The sequence below is a fragment of the Bombina bombina genome, chromosome 1, assembly GCF_027579735.1.
Source record: "Bombina bombina isolate aBomBom1 chromosome 1, aBomBom1.pri, whole genome shotgun sequence".
Taxonomy (NCBI): domain Eukaryota; kingdom Metazoa; phylum Chordata; class Amphibia; order Anura; family Bombinatoridae; genus Bombina; species Bombina bombina.
The window spans coordinates 1,029,501,016-1,029,526,898 of NC_069499.1; the positions used below are offsets into that span (position 1 = coordinate 1,029,501,016).

At 38.1% G+C, this 25,883-nt stretch overlaps 1 protein-coding gene across 1 annotated transcript in view; it reads right to left on the reverse strand.

Annotated features, from left to right (window-relative positions):
* Positions 1–17,387: 17,387 nt before the first annotated feature.
* Positions 17,388–25,883, reverse strand: part of LOC128662700 (protein-glutamine gamma-glutamyltransferase E-like) — a 91,523-nt gene continuing 83,027 nt past the window's right edge. The window contains exon 13 of the mRNA XM_053716592.1: positions 17,388–17,532. Within this exon, the coding sequence (XP_053572567.1) occupies positions 17,388–17,532 (145 nt within the window). The remainder of the gene's footprint in view (positions 17,533–25,883) is intronic.

The following is a 25,883-nucleotide window of genomic DNA, read 5'->3' on the forward strand; positions in this document are numbered from 1 at the left end:
AAAGTAATAGAAGTGCAACTGGATGCGTGCAAAAAGTTTACATCTACTGCAGTTAGCGCATGAGTGAAATTACTAAATAGTGCTCCACTCGTAATCTGTCCCTTTGACTTTTAAGTGTATGGATAATAGTGCATATTCCAATCCTTTAGAAAAACTTATCAAAATTATTTATCAACAATGGCCTCAGGAATGAGGCAGTACAGAAATAGAGTAATCCCTGTGATCCCATGCCTGTTAGTGGGATGCCTCCATTTATGAGATACATGCTGCAATCAGAGAATTTTTCATTCTGCTGCTGGAATCCTGCGCTTGACACTAGCCAGCAGCAGTACAATAATTGTCCTTGTGGCTGCCAGTCACAGTGATCACATGTTAACATTGGGGCTTGTCTTGGCCCCTCCTCTTCTGCCCCAAAGAACACGTACAGTGATAAAAGTATAACATTTATTTTAATGGTCTTATATATTTTTTAAATAAATATTATTTTAATAAAGTTTAATGTATTAAACTTTAATACATATTTAATACATATTTAATACCCTGGGGTGTCTTAACTCTACAAATATATACTTTTGTCTAGCAGTTTTGAATTGAGTGACAACTTTTTAGCTTACAGTCCAAGCATAGCAAATGTTAGCATTAAGCCAATAATTCGACCTTTGTAGTATTTGGCCTATATTTGAAATAAATTACTTGCATAGACATATGGGGTATTCCTAAGATCAGGACAAAAGTAGCTACACTAGTTTTGTAGAATGGTTATAAAGAAAACGGCAATAAAATAGCTTTTTCCATTTCGCCCTATTTTTTAGTATTAAATTCTTATTTATTGTTGTTTTATATACTTATATAGGACATCACTAGAAAGGCATATTTGTCTGTTAAGAAACGGTGTATAATATGCATGGGTACACTTAACAATAGTGAGCAACATTGTCATTTAAGCACAAAAACTGGGAAAAACATTGTTCCTTAAGGGGCTAATGAAAATCCAACCATCTGCTATTTTATATGGGAATGTCTTCAAAGGAGGAGCTGTAAAGCATCAGGAGTAGTAGTAGTAAAAATAGTAGCTAGTGCTACTGATACTAGCCAGCAGCACAAAAAGATGAGTCAAATATTGCTTTGTAAAACTTGAAAAGAAGCTCAGCAGATTTTATGCTTAATGTTCTAAGCTATTCTAATCAATTAGCAAAACAACTTACATTAGTAAATAAAATAACAAGGAAATCTAGTTAACGCATGTAAAAATGCAGTATTACTTTGTAAGGCTGCTTGTAATATAGTCATAGAGGCTGAATTATCAAATGTCTGTCGAACCTGATCCGACAGTGCGGATCAGGTCTGACAGACATCGCTGAATGCGGAGAGCAATACGCTCTTCGTATTCAGCATTGCACCAGCAGCTCACAAGAGCTGCTGGTGCAACGCCGCCCCCTGCAGACTTGCGGCCAATCGGCCGCCAGCAGGGAGGTGTTAATCAACCCGATCGTACTTGATCTGGTTGAATTGTGGAGATTCCTGTCTGCCTGCTCAGAGCAGGTGGACAGGGTTATGGAGCAGTGGTCTTTAGTCTGAAGACTCACCAGAAACATGGGCCCTCAAGCTCCATTCATGGGCCTCATAATATGTAGGAAAAACTTCACAAATGTAGTATTTTTTATTTTAGAAGCCTTGTGGTAGATTTATTAAGCAGTGGATGCTGCATTCTACGCCCATTGTTTCAGGCTTGGCTGAAACGGAAATTAAGAAGCAGCGGTTATAAAACCGCAGCTCCTTAACTTCTCAGGCACCTTTTAGGTGGCGTACAGAAATCATCCCGATACAACCAATCGGAAGGATAGCAGCCTATTTGCCACCGCTGAGTAGCAATGATAAATGCAGACAGCGTATGCTGTCGGCATTTAGCGAGGTTGAGCGGACATGATGTGTTACAGCCAATCATGTCCAGTCGACCATTTATAAATCTACCCCGTCGGCTTAGACAGTATATATTGGGATTAGTTTTTTGTTTTTTTTATAACATTTTATTTTTTTTATGTAAGAGGAAACTAAAAATCACACAAAAAGGGACCACAGTAACCTCTTCTAGAAATTGTAGGGATTTGTAAGATTTTGAAGTAAAATGTTCTTGCAAATCCATGAATGACATTTACAACATTTCATTACATAACAAATAAAGGAGGTGACGAAATATAAAGAAATTGATACATGAAAGCCACAACAGTATAAGCCAAATTGGAAAAAAGGAAATGATCTCTACATAAAGGGATATGAAACCCAATTTTTTTCTTTCATGATTCAGTTACAGCGTGTGATTTTAAACAACTTTCTTATTTACTTCTATTATCAACGTTTCTTTGGTCTTTTGGTATCTTTAGTTAAAAAGCAGTGACATATGCTTAGGAGCCGTCCCATTTCTGGAGCACTATACACCAACAGTTTTACCAGAATGTTATCCATTTGCAAGAACACTAGACGGCAGCACAATTTCCTGTCATGTAGTGCTCCACATCCCTACCTAGGTATCTCTTCAACACAGATTATCACGGGAATAAAGCAAATTTGATAATAAAAGTAAATATGAAACTTTTTTAAAAATGGTTTGTTCTATCTGAATCACAAAATATTTTTGGGGGGTTTCATATCTCTTTACAATCTTCTAAATTGGAGATGAGGAAAATGTTTGAGGACAAATTGTTGTCTGCAAATTGTAAAAAAAAAAAAAAAAATGAGCATTGGTTAAAGCCTTTAGGTTGGATAACCAGTGAAAACCCAGAATATGAATGTCGTGTGTAAACTTTATTGTAACCTTAAAATATGACTATTATATGGACAGAGTTTAAAGGTAAGATTCATTATATTGTGGTTTTCTCCAATAAGAAATCTGGACAAAATAAACCAAAGCATTTCAGTAGATACAAAAGGGCAAGGTCAGGTCACAATCTATTAGCCCATCTTTTCTCCTGCTAAGATGCACTTTTCATGTCCCGGCAGACAATTGCAGGTTTTTAAGTATTTTTCGGCTTGCAGATAAAACTTTTCAATGGATTTTCAAGACCATTTTTACTTATCAAATTTGACAGCTGCAGTCACTTGATACAGTCCACAACCAGCCTATTTTATTTATTTGTGAATGCTCCAAGAATCTTTGAAATTAAAGTATGTTACATGTAGGCAAAACACAATGAAAATTCCCGAAGGTGCCATTTTTGGATGAACGTATGGCATTATGGTCTAGATTCATTAAAGCCCTCTGCATTCTTTTTGTAAATGTATTCACATGTGGGCACTACATATATACATTTATTTATTAGCCATATACGTGATATCTCATGCAACAAAACTGCTAAAAACATGATAAAACAAATATGAAATGCAAAGTATAAAAAAAGGCATATTGCAATTACATCCTTAAAATATTGACATTTAGATAATACATTTCTATAATGTTAAGTTACAGAATGTTCATTTTTTTTAAACTCATTCTGTCTTGGAAATCATGTTGGCATAAACAAGATCAGATTTTTTTTCCTGAAAGTGATGTTTTTAGCAGGCGGCATTTACCTTATATGTATCTTGTGTTGCGATCTGGTGACAGTAATATAAATATTGCAAAGCTGTAAAATAGATAATATCCATTTCAACATAAAAAACTATATTCACATATTACAGTTGAAGTGTTTATATATATATATATATATATATATATATATACATATACATAGAGCACTCTCACCCAATCCACAACTGCCAGGGTGCCAGCGGGTCACGTACACAGGATATAAGTCGGCAATCACTGTTTTTTTTCAAAAAATACTATTTGAAAAAGACCAGTGAGTGCCTTCTTATATCCTGTGTATGTATATATACGGTATATATATATATATTTATATATATATATATATATATTGTAATACTATAAATTATTTTGTAATGTTGTTTTTCAACATTACAAAATGAGAACCCCATTCCATACAAATGCCAAGACCCAGTGTCAGTTAAATCCCCTGAGGGATGACGTGGCACTGGGAAGACGTCACGGTTTTGGAACGTTAAGGAAACGCTCCCAAGCCATGTCATAGAGAGCTGAGATGCTCAGACGCTTGCTCGTCTCACTCCCAGCGTTACTAGCACACTGGAAAAGCTGGGAGTGAATAGGGATGGGCAAATGTTGGGATGGGCAAATGTGGGATGGGCAAATGTGCCATCTTGGATGACGTCCCTTAAAGGAACCGTCATTCATCGGGAAGTCGTCGGTGAAGATGGATGTTCCGCGTCGGCGGGATAAACATGGATCCGCAAGAAAGAAGATTGAAGATGCCGTTGATAGAAGACTTCAGCCGGATCATGGACCTCTTCAGCTCCCGCTTGGATGAAGACTTCAGCCGGATCATGGACATGTTCAGCCCCCCGCTTGGGCTTGGATCAAGACATCGGAGCCAGGACAGATCGGTGTGATACCCGGTGAGGTGAAGATAAGGTAGGAAGATCTTCAGGGGCTTAGTGTTAGGTTTATTTAAGAGGGGTTTGGGTTAGATTAGGGGTATGTGGGTGGTGGGTTGTAATGTTGGGGGGGGTATTGTATGTTTTTTTTAAAGGCAAAAGAGCTGAATTCTTTGGGGCATGCCCCGCAAAGGGCCCTTTTCAGGGCTGGTAAGGTAAAAGAGCTTTTCTATTTTAATTTTAGAATAGGGTAGGGCATTTTTTTATTTTGGGGGTCTTTCTTATTTTATTAGGGGGCTTAGAGTAGGTGTAATTAGTTTAACATTGTTGTAATATTTTTCTAATGTTTGTAAATATTTTTTTATTTTTTGTAACTTAGTTCTTTTTTATTTTTTGTACTTTAGTTAGTTTATTTCATTGTATTTATTTGTAGGTATTGTATTTAATTAATTTATTGATAGTGTAGTGTTAGGTTTAATTGTAGATAATTGTAGGTATTGTATTTAATTAATTTAATGATAGTGTAGTGTTAGGTTTAATTGTAACTTAGGTTAGGATTTATTTTACAGGTAATTTTGTAATTATTTTAACTAGGTAACTATTAAATAGTTATTAACTATTTAATAGCTATTGTACCTGGTTAAAATAATTACAAAGTTGCCTGTAAAATAAATATTAATCCTAAAATAGCTACAATATAATTATAATTTATATTGTAGCTATATTAGGGTTTATTTTACAGGTAAGCATTTAGCTTTAAATAGGAATAATTTATTTAATAATAGTTCATTTATTTTGTTAGATTTAAATTATATTTAACTTAGGGGGGGTGTTAGGGTTAGGGTTAGACTTAGCTTTAGTGGTGAATACATTTATTATAGTAGCGGTGAGATCCGGTCTGCAGATTAGGGGTTAATAATTGTAGGTAGGTGGAGGCGACGTTGGGGGCGGCAGATTAGGGCTTAATAAATATAATATAGGGGTCGGCGGGGTACATAGGGATAATGTAGGTTGCGGCGGTGTACAGAGCGGCAGATTAGGGGTTAATAATAATATGCAGGTGTCAGCGATAGCGGGGGAGGCAGATTAGGGGTTAATAAATATAACATAGTGGTCGGCGATGTTAGAGGCAGCAGATTAGGGGTACATAGCTATAATGTAGGTTGCGGCGGGGTACAGAGCGGCAGATTAGGCATTAATAATAATATGCAGGGGTCAGCGATAGTGGGGGCGGCAGATTAGGGGTTAATAAGTGTAAGGTTAGGGGTGTTTAGACTCGGGGTACATGTTAGGGTGTTACTTGCAGACTTAGGAAGTGTTTCCCCATAGGAAACAATGTAGCTGCATTAGGAGCTGAACGCTGCTTTTTTGCAGTTGTTAGGTTTTTTTCAGCTCAAACAGCCCCATTGTTTCCTATGGGGGAATGGTGCGCGAGTACGTTTTTGAAGCTGGCCTCGTCCGTAAGCAACACTGGTATTGAGAGTTGCAGTGGAGGTAAATATGCTCTACGCTCCCTTTTTGGAGCCTAACGCAGCCCTTCTGTGAACTCTAAATACCAGCGGTATTTAAAAGGTGCCGGAGAAAAAAAGCCAGCATAGCTAACACACCCCTTTGGCCGCAGAACTCTAAATCTAGCCGTTAGGGTTTATATTTATTTTACAGGCAACTTTGTATTTTTTATAACTAGGTACAATAGTTATTAAATGGTTATTAATAGCTTCCTAGTTAAAATAAATACAAATATACCTGTAAAATAAAACCTAACCTAAGTTACAATTACACTACACTATAATTAAATAAATTAACTAAACTAAATACAATTAAATACAATTAAAAAAATGTATCTAAAGTACAAAAAAAGCACTAAATAACAGAAAATAATAAAATAATTACAAGATTTTTAAACTAATTAAACCTAATCTAATCCCCCTAACAAAATAAAAAAGCCCTACCCTACACTAAATTACAAATAGCCCTTAAAAGGGCCTTTTGCGGGACATTGCCCCAAAGTAATCAGCTCTTTTACCTGTAAAAAAAAAAATTACAACCCCCCAACATTAAAACCCATCACTCACACAACCAACCCTACTTTAAAACCCACACAATCCCCCTTTAAAAAACCTAACACTAACCCCTTGACGGTCACCCTACCTTGAGAAGTCTTCACCCAACCGGGCCGAAGTCCTCCACGAAGCTGGCAGAAGTGGTCCTTCAGACGGGCAGAAGTGGTCCTCCAGACAGGCAGAAGTCTTTATCCAGGCGGCATTTTCTATCTTCATCCATCCGGCGCGGAGCGGCTCCATCTTCAAGACATTCAACGCAGAGCATCCTCTTCTGATGACGGCGACTGAAGAATGAAGGTTCCTTTAAGTGATGTCAAACAAGATGGCATCCCTTCAATTCCGATTGGCTGATAGAATTCTATCAGCCAATCGAAATTAAGGTAGGAAAAATCCTATTGGCTGATGTAATGAAATTCAATCCTATTGGCTGATAGAATTCTATCAGCCAATCGGAATTGAAGGAACGCCATCATGGATGACGTCACTTAAAGTAACCTTCATTCTTCAGTCGCCATCGTCAGAAGAGGATGCTCCGCGTCAGATGTCTTGAAGATGGAGCCGCTCCGCTCCGGATGGATGAAGATAGAAGATGCCGTCTGGATGAAGACTTCTGCCTATCTGGAGGACCACTTCTGCCCGCCTGGAGGACCACTTCTGCCGGCTTCGTGGAGGACTTTGGCCCGGTTGGGTGAAGACTTCTCAAGGTAGGGTGATCTTCAAGGGGTTAGTGTTAGGTTTTTTAAGGGGGGATTGAGTGGGTTTTAGAGTAGGGTTGGTTGTGTGGGTGGTGGGTTTTAATGTTGGGGGGGTTGTAATTTTTTTTTTTGCAATACCCCGCAAAAGGCCCTTTTAAGGGCTATGTGTAATTTAGTGTAGGGTAGGGCTTTTTTATTTTGGAGGGCTTTTTTATTTTGTTAGGGGGATTAGATTAGGTATAATTAGTTTAGAAATCTTGTAATTATTTTATTATTAATTGTAGTGTTTGGTTGTTTTTGTACTTTAGATATTTTTTTTTATTGTGTTTAATTGTATTTAGTTTAGTTAATTTATTTAATTATAGTGTAGTGTTAGGTGTAATTGTAACTTAGCTAAGGTTTTATTTTACAGGTATATTTGTATTTATTTTAACTAGGAAGTTATTAAATAGTTAATAGCTATTTAATAACTATTTTACCTAGTTAAAATAAATACAAAGTTGCCTGTAAAATAAATATAAATCCTAAGATAGCTACAATGTAACTATTAGTTATATTGTAGCTAGCTTAGGGTTTATTTTATAGGTAAGTATTTAGTTTTAAATAGGAATAATTTATATAATGATAGTAATATTTATTTAGATTTATTTAAATCATATTTAAGTTAGGGGGGTTAGGGTTAGACTTAGGTTTAGTGGTTAATAAATTTAAGGTAGGTGGCGGCGGTGTAGGGGGCGGAAGATTAGGGGTTAGTAAGTATAATGTAGGTGGCGGAGGGCTCCGGTAGCGGCGGTTTAATAGTTAGTGTTTGGTTGTTTTTGTACTTTAGATATTTTTTTTTTATTGTATTTAATTGTATTTAGTTTAGTTAATTTATTTAATTATAGTGTAGTGTTAGGTGTAATTGTAACTTAGCTAAGGTTTTATTTTACAGGTATTTTTGTATTTATTTTAACTAGGAAGTTATTAAATAGTTAATAACTATTAAATAACTATTTTACCTAGTTAAAATAAATACAAAGTTGCCTGTAAAATAAATATAAATCCTAATATAGCTACAATGTAACTATTAGTTATATTGTAGCTAGCTTAGGGTTTATTTTATAGGTAAGTATTTAGTTTTAAATAGGAATAATTTATATAATGATAGTAATATTTATTTAGATTTATTTAAATCATATTTAAGTTAGGGGGGGTTAGAGTTAGACTTAGGTTTAGTGGTTAATAAATTTAATGTAGGGGGCGGAAGATTAGGGGTTAGTAAGTATAATGTAGGTGGCGGTGGGCTCCGGTAGTGGCGGTTTAGGGGTTAATAAGTTTATTTAGTTGTGGCGTGGTCCGTGAGCGGCGGGATAGGGGTTAATAACTTTTTTTTCTTTCAAAATAAGCTTTATTGTTAATAAAAAGAAAGTCAATTGTACATAATTAAACAGTAACAGACAAATATTAATAGTAACATTCGAGCTTTGTCAAAGATTTGTTACATTGTGTCTTATAATATCCAGTCTAGTATGCCAGGCATTTCAGTACATAATGTATATAGCAAGGTAGTTCCAAGGCGTCACTTTTCATAGGCTCGAATATACATTAGCTTAACTTCAATATTTCCAAGCTTATTGTTTTTTTGAAAATTTTTAAAATAACATATTGTTGATAGTATAATGAATCATAATTATAAATATGTATCGTGCCAGGATACAAGTATCCGGAGAGAGTTAAATGAATAGTATGAAGGATTCGGAGAAGGGGGTGAGAGAGAAAAAGAGCAGATGGGGAGGATGCGGAGGATTACAGTGGCATGCCCTTCCATTGTGCCAGCATCATCTCATGTGTCAATATTTGGTTAACCTTGTGGTAATGCAATTTCTCTAGTGCCAAAAGGTCATTCACTGTGGTCAGCCACTCATCGTGTGTTGGGATGTCAGTTGATTTCCATTTTTTTGGGATGAGCTTTTTTGCTCCAGTGAACATGAGTAGAAGGAGAGCTTGTGTGTGTTTCTCTTTTATTTTCGGTATGTTTAGAAAGAGTAATGTGTCTGGTGTGCATGGTATATTAACGGGGATTCTCTCCGAAATATGTTGAAATATTTTGTGCCAGAAACCTAGCAATCTTGGGCAAGACCACCATATGTGCAAGAGAGTACACGCTTCTCCACATCCCCTCCAGCACAAATGGTTGGTGGAAGGGTAGTATTTATGTAGTCTCACCGGAGTGAGATACCATCTGCTCATGAGTTTTAGCTGTATTTCTTGGATATGAGCGGAGATAGATGAGCGTTTAACTAAGGAGAAAGACTGAAGCCAGTCTTCCTGCGTGAATTCAGTTTGTAAATCTCTGCTCCATGCTCTGGTATATGTTGGGAGCTGTGCGTCAGGGGGCACTAGTAATAACTTATAGATCTTTGAGATTAGTCTACGCTGTGGTTTTCTTGTTATTCATAGGTTTTCAAATGAGGTTAGTTCTTTTCCAAGTTCATGTCTATGTGCGTGGCGTGTAACGTAGTGTTTCAACTGGTTGTATCTTAATCATGAGGAGAAAATGTCGCTGCATGTATCTGTCATTTGCTGCTGTGTCTTGAGTTTCCCTGAGTCTGTTATGTGATGTATGCAGCCCGTTTTAAGGGGGTAAGGAGCACCCAGACGCAAACTCAGTCTGTGATAAGGGAGTTCAGGGTTATCAATAATGGGTAACAGTGGCGAGTGTCTAGTCGAGATGTGTGTGCTGGTTGCTATTACCCTGTCCCACTCGCGAAAGGCCTCCTGTGTAATGTTGTATTTACTTAAGCTTTTTGGGCGGAGCACTGGGGGGATCCAAGCAAGAGTGCCCATGTTATTAATTTTGAAAATTTGTCCGTCTAAGTGGATCCAAGCTTTGTGTGAGGTGTTGTATGACCATTCCACGATTCGCTGTAGCATAATGGCACGTCGGTAGGCGTTCAACTCCGGGAACCCCAGTCCCCCTCTGTCTCGCGGGAGATAGATAGTTCTCCTAGGAACTCTGGGTCTTGCACCCATACAAATTGTTCTAGTATTGTCTGTAATTGTGGTATGTATTCTCTTGGTAGGGGAATAGGTACAGTCTGCAGTACATACAAAATCCGTGGTAAGATATTCATCTTAATCACCCCAATTTTACCCAACCAGGAAAGGGGCTTATTTTTCCAGGACGATAAGTACCTGACTATTTCTGTTTTTAATTTTAAATAGTTATCGCGGTATAAGTCTTGCGGGTTGTTGGTTAAGAACACTCCCAGATAGCGTAATTGCTTAGTGGATATTGATATCCTATGGGACTTTTGCAGGTACTACACCTGTTCAAGGGGGGCGCTGATGTTCAATAGCTCTGATTTTGTAAGATTTAGATGAAAGTTTGAGAGTGCACCATAAGCATCAATCTCTTTTAGCAGTTTGGGTATAGAAGTGTCGATGTTTGTCAGGGTATAAATTATATCGTCCGCGTATAGGGCTTGTTTGTGTTCTGTCTCACCTATTCTTATCCCTGTGATGTTATTGTTTCCTCTAATTTTATGCGCTAGGGCTTCTATTGATAACGCAAATAACAGCGGTGATAGTGGGCATCCCTGTCTAGTGCCGTTTGATATTTGAAAGGGCTCCGACAAGGTCCCATTGACCCGAACGCGCACATTGGGAGAGGAGTATAGTGCAAACGTCAAGTTTAAAAAAGGGTTGCCAAAATTCATTACTTCCATGACACGCCGTAGAAAAAGCCAATCGACCCGATCGAAGGCCTTATCCGCGTCAGTTGAGTAGAGGGCCAACGACTTGCCCTCGACTCTGGCGTAATTAACCAACTGTGGTGTTATCCCGTGCTTCCCTGCCCGGGACAAATCTGACCTGATCGGTTGAGATAAGACTTGGAAGGTATCGGTTCAGTCGGTTTTGCTAATATCTTAGCCAATATTTTTATGTCTGTGTTTAATAATGATATAGGCCTAAAATTTTCTGGGATTGTGGGTGCCTTGCCTGGTTTAGGTATAATTGTAATGTGCGCTTCCAACATCTTGCTTGCTAGGTGTGGGTTTTCTCTTAGGTTGTTAAACAGTGGGAGCATGTGGGGGGGGCTAATGTCTGAAGGAATGTCTTGTAATACTTTGGGGTAAGCCCATCTGGGCCAGGGCTTTTCCCGCTAGGCAGGTCCCTGATTGCGTGTTTCAGTTCTTCTAGGGAGATGGGTGTGTCCAGATTGTCCGCTTCTGAATCAGTTAGTTGGGGCAGGTTTAACGAGGTTAGTTATTCGTCGATGTTCCGCATTTTAGTGGTGTGGTCTATGGGCAGTGTGTCAGTTCCTTCATTCTTTGATATATTGTATAATTTGTTATAGTATGAGTGGAAAGCTGCTGCTATTCCTTTGCTGCTTTTAAGTTTAGTGTTGTCTTTTGTATCTATGTGATGTATATAGGTTTTGAGCTGCGTCCTACGGATTGATCTGGCCAGTAACTTGCCAGGCTTATTGCCTCCTTCGTAATATTGTTGTTTAGCTATGAAAGCCCTGCGCTGGTAGGCCTGTATTAGATGTTGTTTCAACTCATGTCTCGCTGTCTGAAGGGTCTTATTGGTGTCTGCATCGTTAGGGTTTAGTTTATGCTTAGCCTCCATTTCGGAGATAGAATCTAGTAGTTTCTTGTGTCTTTCTCTATACTGCTTAATGAGTCTAGCTTTATGTTTAAGACACTCACCCCTTATAACGCACTTATGTGCTTCCCACATAGTGGAAAGTGAGGTATGTGCTGCATCATTGTGTGTAAAGTACTCTGTGAGCGATTTCTGTATTTTGTCTCTAATGGGTGGAGTAGTCAAGAGTGAGTCTTCAAGCCTCCATATGTAGGAAGTCGGGGGGATATCTGGCCAATCGACTGTGCACATAACCGGTGCGTGGTCGGACCAGGTAATGGAACCTATATCACAGGTGTTGATTAAGTCCAGTCCCACTGCGTTGGTAAAGAAATAGTCAATGCGTGAATATTTATTGTGAGGGGATGAGAAAAAAGTGAAGTCTTTACTAGTCGGGTGGAGCGTTCTCCATATGTCATGAAGAGATAAGTCTGAGAGAGAAGTTTTTACTGCTTTTACTGTGCTGCCAGGAACACTAGATGTGCCGGTCGATGTGTCTAGTTGTGGATCTAATGGTAGATTGAGGTCCCCAGACACTAATATTACTCCCTTTGAATAGTCTAAAAGTGCTTTGGTAAAGCGTTTCATGAACAGATGCTGGGATGTGTTGGGCGAGTATATTGTTGCAAGGGTAATAGGATTGTCATATAGTGTCCCTACAAGTAGTATGTAACGCCCTTCGGGGTCTTTCTCTATGTGTGTGTTCTCCCACCCCTCCTTTTTTTGTGGGTCCTGAGGAGAAGTGAACTGTCGGGTAGGTGGCATTAGTCCAATGTGGCTCCCTTCACTTGCGAAAGTGCATTTCCTGAATGAATATTATGTGACTGTGCAGGCTTTTAAGGCCTCTGAATGCTATAGAGCGCTTACCTGGGTCGTTCAGTCCCTTAGCGTTTATAGTTGTGAGTGTGAGAGGATGTGTCTGGAATCTGCTTCTACACTCCATCCTGTGAGGAAGAGATAAAAGAGAGAGAAAAAAAAAGGGTTGGGGGGGGGGGTTGGGGTGAGGACAACCAGAGGGAAAGTAAAGAATTAAAGGAGCTAGAGGAGTGAATAGAGGAGTGAAACAGTAATTTACAGTAAAGAATGAGAAATAGCACCTAGGTGCTATGTAAGAGATATAGAAAGAGTAGTGGTAGTTTCGTGCTACTATCAGTTAGGCATGACACACTAATCTTTATACAAGTATAACAAGTATTATCGATATGTTCTACCGTTATAAACAAGCAAAATAAACACATACAATGGGAGAACTGTTTAACTCTTAACTGATAACAACTGGGGTAGTAACCTTTAGGCTAGCAAAACCTTTTCAATAAACTTAATAACCTTCCTGGGTGTTACAGCACAACCAGGGGTGATAGGGTAGTAATGGCAATAGATGACCTGGGGGGGGGATGTAGAGGGTGTTTTGGGGATTTAGTTATTTTATTCTTTTACGGGGTTAGGCTGGGGTGCATCCATAAGAGTAGTCACCCCAGTGGTTGCGCTCTTTGCAGCTATGTAATTAATGCTGCGTCACAAACTCAGGCCTGTGATGTGGTAATGGCGCCTGTCTCCCCGGACTGTCTTTTATGCACCATGTGTCACTGTTTGTGTGTTACTCTGCAGGTCAGTGTGGGTAGCCCTGAGTGTGTGTCCCTTATGAGCTTCCCAGCAGGCTTATTGGTGTGTGCTGTCCTGCACCGCTTTATTGCCCATTAGGTTTATTCGCTCACCAGCTCCTTGTACGCTTTCAGGTCGGCGTTCTTTGGAAGGAATCCACTTGCACCGCGGCGTTGTTATACAGAGCCGCCGATCAGTGGAGACACCAGCTGCGCTGTCTGATCTTGTCGATCCGTTGCTATGATGTCGGTTAGGCCTCCACAGCAGGTACCTGCGTCTCTGTTTTCTGCCCCATTATGTGCTGATGACGGTCCTTTGTGACACCTCCTGGTGCAGGTTGAGTCCCCCTTGATATGATTTGGTTAGTGGGGGTAGATGGGTATATTTAGTATTGATTTCATGCCATTATATTAGGTTTTGCTGCCCTTAGGATTTGGAGCTCACTCAAACACGGCCATCATCCTGCGTGGCCAAGCTCCGCCCCCAGGGGTTAATAACTTTTATTTAGGTGGTAGCGGTGTAGGGGGGGCAGATTAGGGGTGTTTAGACTCAGGGTACATGTTAGGGTGTTAGGTGTAAACATTCCCCTAGGATTCAATGGGATGTCGGGCAGCAGCGAACATAAGCTTTCGCTGCTTTCCGACTCCCATTGATCCCTAGGGCATCCGCCACCTCCAGGGCGGCGGATTGAAAACCAGGTACACTGGGCCAGAATAGTGCCGAGTGTACCTATTACTTATTTGATAACTAGCAAAAGTAGTCAGATAGTGCCAAACTTGCGTTCGGAACATCTGTAGTGACGTAAGCATCGATCTGTGTCAGACTGAGTCCGGCGGATCGTATGTTACATCACCAAATTCTACCTTTGCCAGTTTGTAGGGTTTGATAACTAAGACAAATCAGGCTCGCCACAAATACGCTGCGGAATTCCAGCGTATTTGCGGTTGCCAAAGACTTCCCCAAAAGACAAGAGCATTTTTAACATTTTTGCCCTCACTACATTTAAACAGAATTAGAGCCATTTTTTAAATATTTACCTATCAAAACTATATATTTTTTTTAGTAGACAACCGAAAGTATTGATCTTGGCCCATTTTGGTATATTTCATGCCACCATTTCACCGCCAAATGCAATCAAATTAAAAAAAAATTGTTAACTTTTTCACAAACTTTAGGTTTCTCACTGAAATTATTTACAAACAGCTTGTGCAATCATGGTACAAATGGTTATAAATGCTTCTCTGGGATCCCCTTTGTTCAGAAATAGCAGACATATCTCTAATCCCCCTCCACGATAGGATCCCCCTCTACCTACTTCTCCCTCCTCCTCCTCCCTGCCACTGTCAGAGTTTTTTTTTTCTGTAGTGTTGCGGTCCCATCTGCTCCTGCCCATCTCCAGCGATGGGCTGCCCACCCTCCTCCCTCCTAACCCTCCCACCCCACCAACGATTGGAACCATCTCTGCCCAATGCAGAGAGGTCCACAGAGTGTCCCTCTCTGCATCAGTACCTGTCGTACAGAGTACGGCACTGGTCATTAAGGGGTTAAACTTGATTCAGATAGAGCTTTCAATTTTAAACAACTTTCCAATTTACTTCTGTTTAAAATTTGTTTTGTTCTCTTGGTTTCTTTTATTGAAGAGTAAAACTAGGAAGCCTAAGAGCTCAAGATTCTGCACGTGTTTTTAGTATTCTATGGCAGCAGTGTTTTGCAACATTTTATAGCAAAGCTACAAATACTGTTGCAAAACACTGCTGCCATAGCGTACTAAAAACACGTGCACACTCCTGAGCTCTTATGAGTCTACCTAGTTTTACTCTTCAATACAAGATACCAAGAGAAAGAAGCAAATTTGATAACAGAAGTTAATTGAAATTGGTATTATGGAAGTTTAATTTTGATGTTACTGTCTGTTTAACAAGTTCCTTATTTCTGCTAAAGTAAGAGATAAAACATTTGCTTTCTATGGTGCATACAATATACTGTGCACAGCTTGTACTACCACATCCCGTGGTTGCCTTGTAGATGAGTAGTTGGCCATATACATGTACTAGCTAGTTAAGGAGTTCAGGATACAAGTGAGGTGTGTGGAAAAGAAACAATACTACAGTATAATACAGTTCATAACAGGACATTACAACATATGCAAGTTCACTCTCAATTTTAACTTTAACTATGAAAAAATAAATACAAGCATATTTAAAAAATACTATGTAAGTCCTTATTTTTTTCAAATAATGTGCTTTGTTTTCTGACTACATTATCTTTTTAACAATAGAATGTCTGATGGATCTGAAGTTTAGACAATATCTATTTTTTTTTCTTCTTTTAACATCTTTAAATATATATGTGAAGAAAATTGCCATAGTAATTAACTTCTTATAAACCCATTATTTTGCTATATTTGTTTAAGCTTTGAACTTATTGCCTGGTTAATAAAACAATCCTTGGGCATGTTTATTTTATGATGCAACTATTTTGAAACATAACTACCATCTAGTTCACACCTATTGCATTAGCCACTTACAGTGTTGCTCTTTCTGGGGTGTTTTTTTCAACTCTGTCATCCTAGGTCAACACCCTAGCATAAATATGACACTACAAATCACCATCTCTTCACCAAATCCCCATAATATTCTATAGACTTAAAGTGACAGTAAAGTCAATTTGTCATAATGCAAACAGAGCATTCAGTTTTAAACAACATTCCAATTTATTTCTGTCATTTAGTTTTCTTCATTCTTTTGGTATTCTTTGATAAAAAAAGCTTACTTAGGTAAGCTAAGAAGCAGCAATGCGCTTCTGGGAACTAGTTGTTGATTGGTGGCTGAACATATATATTATCCAAAATACTTCATGCACTCTTTTGACTTCCACCAACATGCCTGGGTGCATTCATCCATAAAGGTAAGTTATTCAGACAGTTCGGTAGCAGAGATGAGCACTTTTCAGTTATATGTAATCTTCCAATCTTTATTTTTACATAATTCACATGGTCCTAGTAGTGGACATTTTTCTAGACCATTAGAGCCTAATATGGATCGGATATTGAAATAAGTTGATTGCAATGGACATTAAATATGAAGTACAGTGTATATTACTCAAAATAATTCACAGCAGCTATCTTGCAGCTTCTTGATATTTAACTTAAAACAAAAGATTTCCACTGATTTATCGAAATATAATACATATGTTGGTTAAAGACAATGGTGTTTGCTGCCAATGGTTTTACAAACACAAATATAAAGTTTAAAAAAGGTAAACCACATGCAACACTCGGATTAAAAGCAATACATTATCATTTTGTTGCAAATTTTACTGATGAAAGCTCCACCCCCGATTGATGAATACTTATAAATATGCAGAAAAAAATAATTATAGTTCACCCAAGAATTGATGTTAGCTATAAATAATTACATCAGTCATGTGTCAAAAATAATAAAATTATTGTCTACATGCAAAATATACTATTTTACAAACACTGCATCTATTTAATAGGTCTAAAACACAGGGCATATTTTCTTACGCTTCTTTAAAAGCAAGAAAATTGTATTTTCTTAAAGTCTTAATATTCCTAGATTTATTACTAATAAATAAGATGCAAGTTATACACTGAATTCTATATTAAAGTTATTTTAAATTAGTCAGCTCAAGCAGTAACTAAACCATCTACATCAGGGGTGTCCAAACTTTGCTCTCCAGAGGTTTTGGAACTACATTTCCCATGATGCTCAGCTAGATAAAATGCTGGCTGAGCATCATCGGAAATGTAGTTCCAAAACCTCTGGAGAGCAAAGTTTGGACACCCCTGATCTACATGCTACACTGTAGATACATTCACATTACTAGCACCAAACAAGGGCATTCTTCACATAGTTCCTGCTAGCCCAGCTTTTTGGGCCTAGGAAGTTGTCAATAAATAAATGAAAACAGACATAATTCAATTAGCCTAAATCACCATAACTCTGTGGGATCCTTTAACATTTTGTATTTTATCACATGTGAAAGCCACAAGTAATGTTCTTAAGCCCTTCTTGAAAGGGGTGACTGCAATATGTAATTCATATTTATCTCCAGGCTTCAAAGGTGGCAGTCTGAAAGAAATAAGAAAGAGTAAAATGAACACGTGCAAATAAAAGTATTACATTCAATTTATCAAAAAAGAGGAAAGCAAATGTTTATTATATAGAGAATGTACTTCTATCAGTTTCTTATAGATAATCTTGACATATGGCACTGTCAATAGAAAGAATTGTCCTCAATGGACAAGTTTATAAGTTTAGTTTCCAGAGAGCACATTTTAATTAATAATTTGACAGATTTGTTCTTCATTTTCTACTTTAATGCATATCTCTCATTTTAAATACGTACCTTAAATTTTACTGTACAATGTAAATAGAATATCCAAATCTATTTAAATTGGTTTAGTCACTAGGCATTCATTTTAACACAGTGGCCCCCATTTATGAAACTGCATGCAGACACCATTTTCAGAAAGAGAACCTGTTCACAGCTACCAGATTTTAATATTGTCCCACAAAAAGTTGGGTGAGGTCAGGGCTTGTCAGTCATCCCGAATAAATGAGTGCAGGTTGCCTGACATTCACAACCTATGAGGTTGCAGACATGGTAAAGAAGCAGTGGTCGTTAAGATACATCCCATAAATGGGGGCCAATGCTTTTCACTGAATCTATATATATATCTTAATGTGTGCTTAAAGATTCAGTTGTCATTAAAGTCTTTTTGTTAAAAACAGCATAGCCAAGTATTATGGGCAAAACCAGTAAAACAGAAAAATAATATAAAAGTCTGAGGTTCCTTGACAAAGCCAATTGTCTATTGGTGAAACGTACGTTGGGTACATAGCCTTGTGATGTCACAGAAAGGATGGGGACTTACCACTGAACGATTATACCACTATTCAGGGACATTGTTTATAATAACGGTCCTTGTATGCAGTTTCTTGCTTTGGTTGATCCCTGTATAATAACTCTGGCGATTGTACAAAAATCTTAAAATAAAAGCTTTTTTAAGAAAGCTGAGGATCCACTTATTTATCTCCATTGTCTCAATGAGCTTTGTAATCCCACAGCTTGGTCTTAAACTCTGAAATATGTGAGTGTGGCCAGTATATGTATTTGATTTAAAGCTGCATTACATTTATAGTCTCTCATTCTCTTGGAGGTTTTTGCTAAATTCTACAATCAACATCTCTACAATGTTTGTTATTTGGTACGTAACGAATGGTTGAAGTCACTACAAAAGCATAATTTTTCAAAAATTCAAAACTGAGAATATGTGATAAATAATTAGCCATAACTATAGCCTAAATGGTCAAATATTATACAATTTTTCAGAGAAATAGAAATATTATCTTCAAATTATAAGTATTGTTAAAAGTAACAGATTTTTGCATTTTCAGATATATGCTTCATTTTAAATACAAAATATACTAAACTTTTGACTGCATGAGAGGGGAGAGATTGAGTTTTTAAGTTCTAGAACGGACATCTGACCAATACAGGCCCATTTTTTAGTACAGATTCATTATTTTCCACATGTACAGTTGATGTTTTATAGGAGAATCACAGAAATATTTGAAATATTTATTTTGGTAATCTCATTTAAATATAATTCCATTCATTTGATATTGCCACAAACTGACTGAGCTAAATACATACATACATATATGTATGTATGTATATATAATGTATATATACTGTATATATATATATATATATATATATATATATATATATATATATATATAAATATATATATACTCACATATATATTGAAAGCAACATTTCAAAGAGCCTTCATTTTGCTTTATTTTCACTAATATTTATCACATTGAAATAGACAGTGTTAAAAGCTGACAATTAGCAGACCCTAACTGATTTAAATATGTGAGGGCATTTAGATAAGTTTAGGTGTAAATAAATGTATAGGGAATATAATTTAGCTGAATAGCGCATGCAGTTGTTTCTCTGCATCCTGGCTGACTCCATGCTCATACATCAGAGCATATAGAGTTGATTGCGCATGCATGTGGGAGAGAATAGTGTGCTATAGCGCAAGCGTTGCTTAATCCGGCTCGTGAACGTGCAATCCTCACTATGTAGAGAGCGGGTGGGACTTCTATCTACATCACAGACCCATTGAACAAGGACATATGAGGGGCGAAGAAACGATCAGAGCTAAGTCCAAATAATACATTTAAATTATATAAAATCTACTAATTAATATTTTTTTAAAAAGATAGTGGTTTTACTTGGCATATCAAGCATTAATGAAGTGTTTGTAGAGAACAGGATAAATTTACCATCACTTTAACTTTTAGTAGAGTCATTGTAAACGTTTTGGGATTTAAACACCAATTTAAGGGACACTCAACTGAAAATTAAACTTTCATGATTCAGATACATTATACAATTTTTACCAACTTTCCAATTTACTTCCATTAACACAATTTGCAGTCTTTGTATATTTAAACGTTTTGAGTCCCCAGTTCCTACTGAGCATGTGCAAGAATTCACAAAATATACATATATAGATCTGTGATGGTCTGATAGCTGTCACATGATACAGAAGGAGTGGAAATAAAAATAACTGAAAAATTTCAGAAAAAAATCTACGACTCATTTGAAGTACAGACTAAATGCTATTACACTGTCTTTTTGTCATGCCTTTGATGATTATGTAAATCTACTGCATTTACTGGTCCTTTAAGGGATTTTTCACCAGTCAGGTATGTAAAACCTTCAGAAAACATGCAAATACTAGGTTTCCTATGCATTAACAGTGTGTAATTATTGGATTTTTTAAAAAATATAAATCTTTTATTGAGGTTTAAACTGTACACAACTTCATAGTTGATAACAGAACATCATCTAAACATCAGAAACAATTTAGAATAGAGATAATAAAAATAGATTCATTAACCTCAGGGTTTTTTGGGGTTTTTTTTTGCACTTTTTTGCAAAGCATAAAAGATACAAAAATTGCCAAAAAAGGAAAGCTAAACAAAAATCATATCTTGAGTGTGTTTGTCCGAAGCTGTCATGCGCAGTAGAGACAGTGCAAGGACAAACACAACTGGCCTTAAAGTCTACCTGATCTGCTGTCTGTGGCGTGACAACGGTGGGCGGGGGTGGGCGTGACCAAGGGTGAGAGGGTCTAGTCGGGCGTGGTGTGGGCGGGGCCAGACAGATCGAAAGAGAGTGGGGAGAGAGAAAGAGAGAGGGAGAGAGCAAACAAGATGGGAAAGAGCAAAAGAGAAGGGAGAGAGAGCAAACGAGAAGGGAGAGAGAGCAAAAGAGAAGGGAGAGAGAGCAAAAGAGAGGGGAGAGAGAGCAAAAGAGCAAAAGAGAAGGGAGAGAGAGCAAAAGAGAAGGAAGAGAGAGCAAAAGAGAAGGGAGAGAGAGCAAAAGAGAGGGGAGAGAGCGCAAAAGAGAAAAGAGAGCAAAAGAGAGGGGAAAGAGCAAAAGAGAGGGAAGAGAGAGCAAAAGAGAGGGGAAAGAGCAAAAGAGAGGGAAGAGAGAGCAAAAGAGAGAAGAGAGAGAGATCAAAAGAGAGGGGAGGGAGAGAGCAAAAGAGAGGGGGAGAGAGAAAAATAGAGGGGGGAAAGAGAGAAAGCAAAAGAGAGGGGAGAAAGAGAGAGCAAAATAGAGGGGAAGAGAGAGAGCAAAAGAGAGGGGGAGAAAGAAAAAGAGAGGGGAGAGAGAGAGAGCAAAAGAAAGGGGGAGAAAGAGAGCAAAAGAGGGGGAGAGAGAGCACAAAAGAGAGGGGGAGAGAGAGAGGGGGGAGAGAGAGGGGGGAGAGAGAAAAAGAGAGGGGGGATAGAGAGAGAGAGGGAGATAGGGGGAGAGAGAGAGCAAAAGAGAGGGGGGAGAGAGGAAAAGAGAGGGGGAGAGAGCAAAAGAGAAGGGGGAGAGAGAGCAAAAGAGAGGGGGAGAGAGCACAAAAGAGAGGGGGGAGAGAGGGAGAAAGAGCAAAAGAGAGGGGGAGAGAGAGAGCAAAAGAGAGGGGGGGAGAGAGAGCGCAAAAGAGAGGGGGCGAGAGAGCACAAAAGAGAGGGGGAGAGAGAGAGAGCAAAAGAGAGGGGGGCAAAAGAGAGCAAAAGAGAGGGGGGAGAAAGAATAAGAGAGGGGGGAGAGAGGGAGCAAAAGATAGGGGAGAGAGAACAAAAGAGAGGGGGAGAGAGAGAGCAAAAGAGAGGGGGAGAAAGAGAGCAAAAGAGAGGGGGAGAGAGAGCAAAAGAGAGGGGGGAGAGAGAGCAAAATAAAGGTGGAGAGAGCACAAAATAGAAGGGGGAGAGTGAAAGCAAAGGAGAGGGGGAGAGAGAAAGCAAAATAGAGGCAGGGAGAGAGTGAAAGCAAAGGAGAGGGGGAGAGAGAAAGCAAAAGAGAGGCAGGGAGAGAGAGCAAGGGGTGGGACTGCTGTAATGCAAAAAATGGTTTACACTCACCGGACACTTTATTAGGTACACCTGTTCGATTGCTTGGTAACACAAATTGCTAATCAGCCAATCGCAAGGCAGCAACTCAATGCATTTAGACATCTAGATGTGGTGAAGACGACTTGTTGAAGTTCAAACTGAGCAGCAGAATGGGAAATAAAGGGGATTTAAGTGACTTTGAACGTGGCATGGTTGTTGGTGCCAGACGGGCTGGTCTGAGGATTTCAAAAACTGCTGATCTACTGGGACTTTCACGCACAATCATCTCTAGGGTTTACAGAGAATGGTCCAAAAATAGAAAATATCCAGTGAGTGGCAGTTGTGTGGACAAAAATGCCTTGTTGATCTCAAAGGTCAGAGGAGAATGAGCAGACTGGTTCAAGATGATAGAAAGGCAACAGTAACTCAAATAACCACTCGTTACAACTAAGGTATGCAGAATACCATCTCTGAATGCACAACACATTGAACCTTGAAGCAGATGGGCTGCAGCAGCAGAAGACCATACCGGGTGCCACTCCTGTAAGCTAAGAACAGGAAACTGAGGATACATCTCAAACAGGCTCACCAAAATTAGACAATAGAAGATTGGAAAAATGTTGCCTGGTCTGATGAGTCTTGAATTCTGCTTCTTTATTCAGATGATAGGGTCAGAATTTGGCATAAACAACATGAAAGCATGGATTCATCCTGCCTTGTATCAACGGTTCAGGCTGGTGGTGGTGGTGTAATGGTGTGGGGGATATTTTCTTGGCACACTTTGAGCCCCTTAGTACCAATTAAGCATTGTTTAAATGCCAGGGCCTACCTGAGTATTGTTGCTGACCATGTCCATCCCTTTATGTCTACAGTTTACCTATCTTTTGATGGCTACTTCCAGCAGGATTATGTACCATATTGCCACTTTAAAAAGGGACAGATATGAAAAATACATATGTCAGGGCTGTTTTCAAGGCTGTTTAAAGAAATGTTTTGTATAAGAATACTGACATATCTATTTTTCATATGTGTCCCTTTTTAAAGCGGCAATATGGTCACCCCAACCATGTCACAAAGCTCAAATCCTCTCAAACTGGTTTCTTGAACATGACAATGAGTTTACTGAACTCTAATGGGCTTCCCAGCCACCATATCTCAATCCAATAGAGCACCTTTGGGATGTGGTGGAACGGAGGATTTACATCATGGATATGAAGCTGACAAATCTGCAGCAACTGTGTGATGCTATCATGTCAATATGGACCAATGTCTGAGGAATGTTTCCAACACCTTGTTGAATCTATGCCATGAAGAATTAAGGCAGTTCTGAAGGCAAAGGGGGTCCAACCCGGTACTAGCAAGGTGCACCTAATAAAGTGGCCAGTGAGTGTATATGGTGCAGACTCTTAATAGTATAATTAAAGAACTGAAGATGTGATACTGCAACACTCCTTTTCAAAGAAGGGTATTTAGCACTCTTACAATAACCATATTTATTAGGAAAGTAACCAAATAAAATAATCACCCATAAAGCAAATGTGCATCACAAAGAGGCAACAGCCCTAAGTGATAAAAGATAATAGATGACCTTTGTATATCAAGCATTATAAAAACTCAACTGAAATAAAAAAAACACAATTAAAAGAAAATTCACTTGGTCCTTTTTAATTATTAGAATACAAGGGACTGTCAACACCACTACTGATATACAAATCCCACAAGGGTGCAAGTGGGGGATCTATGTTCAGTATACAATGAGGATCTATGTCATCCTTGTGTGCAAAGTAAGTTGAGTGTAAAAGATAAATGTATACCACTGAATATCACGCAGAGTACAAACTTGCAAATCTATGCACAAACCCCATCCCTAGGTAATGGGGCAAACAGCGCAAATTACACTCAGAAACCCTGGAAGCAAACACAATCCAGTCTTAACAAAACGGAATACCTGCAGCCTCATTAGGCTTCCAATGCAATATCAGCTCTGGGTCCTCTTTTTATAGCTATATCAGGATGAAGAATGATCACCACCACCATCTCTGTACATGCCACCACAGCATAAACTGCCCAGTGTCATGAGACACTGGTGCAGTACAGGGGTACAAAGTTTTGGCATAAGTTACAAGCTTCATTCTTATCACTCTTTAGAAAGCCTATATAGCTGCTCAATACGGTAAATCTGAGTAGCGTAACATCTCCAATATCCTATGCACACACAATTATTCAAGGTGTGACGTCAGGACCACTATGACTTTATGATACACTTTTAGATCTTAATCCGTAACCTATCCCAACATGCTATTTTTTAATCTAACCAAAAACACTCTGTGTGAGTCAATATAGGGATAATTGCTCTGTTTATATATGTTTGTTCTGAAATCCCAAACAAAAACTCTGTATCATCATTTAATAATGTTGCACTTCCTTTAAGTATAATATAATCTTAATTGGCTAAATTATACTCCCAATTTAACAAAAAATGCATCAATATTTGAAATGATGTCTAAATATTTTAAGGTTGTATGTGAGTCATCTAATTTTCATTTTATGTAGTTTGAAAATAGCCATAAAGGTGTCAACTTCATATTAAAGAATTATGTTTGTTAGTGCAAGACATAGAGGTGCAGGGATTAGTGAATAATCCTTAGTACTATAGGTTGACATATAAAATGATTTGGAATTAGTTACAAGCCATTTATTGAATGAGTTACATTCAAGTCAGTATAATAGAATTACAAAATATAAAAAAATATAAATACAGCTATATTTACAAGATCTCCAAAACCATCCAACACACACACATATAGGAGACAAGTTACTAGTCCAGAGGGAAAAATTTACCAAACTACACAATTTTGAAGTTAAGAATTTCCATATACAAATTAAAATACATCAAAATTACAAATAAATAAAACAGCTACTATTCGTACATTTATTTCCTCTCAGTTTTTTCCCCTAAAACACACTGATATACTTACTCACCTGAAAATTAAAAATTGATTGAAAATAATTCTTAAGAAAAATAAATAATTTAATAATTATTGGTTTTATGAAAGCAGATTTAAAGATAAAGGATCAGATTACAAGTGGCGCTCTAATTATAGCACAGGTCACGATAAATATTGGCATGCAACTCGATATTACAAGTCCATGGTAAATCCAATTTACCAGATAAGGGTTCCTGTGGCAGACATCGCTATAGCGCAATTATCAAATGAGGCCGAATTATCAAATGTCTGTCGGACCTGATCCGGTAGAGCTGCTGGTGCAACGCCGCCCCCTGCAGACTCGCAGCCAATGGGCCGCCAGCAGGGAGGTGTCAATCAACCCGATTGTACTCGATCGGGTTGAATTGTGGCGATCTCTGTCCACCTGCTTCATAACTGTTGTTTCTGGCGAGTCTGAAGACTCGCCAGAAAGATGGGCCCTCAAGCTCCATTTGGAGCTTGATAAATGGGCCTCATAGTGACTACGCTAAATAGCGCTGATATTACAAGTTGAAAGCTATATTTTGCGTTCAAGTGAAAGCTGAAACTGTGCTAGAATATTTAGCGCGACTTGAGACCTGAAATAAAGTGTGAGGGTTAAAAAAAACAATAAGCTATTTTGCTCATATATACACTTATTAATAAAAATATTTTAATAATAATAAAAATGTTTTAAATAGGTTAAAAGTTATATGTTATCCAAAGTCCTGAAGTTAGCGGCATCAGGTTTTGCTCTTGTGCTAACTTTTACTTTTAACTTGTAATATGCACACTAACCCGGGTTTACATTGAAAAAATATGTGCCACTTGTAATCTGCCTCAATATATGTTGTTTATTATTCTGCACCTAGATTACTTGGAATAGTCTTATTATGTATAGTAGAATAAAAAGTATGCATATCATGTGTGAAATTAGATATTGACTAAATAACACATTTTAAAAGGTATTTCTGTATGGGATAAGTATTAAAGGGATATGAAATCCATTTTTTTTTCATGATTCAGATAGAGAATACA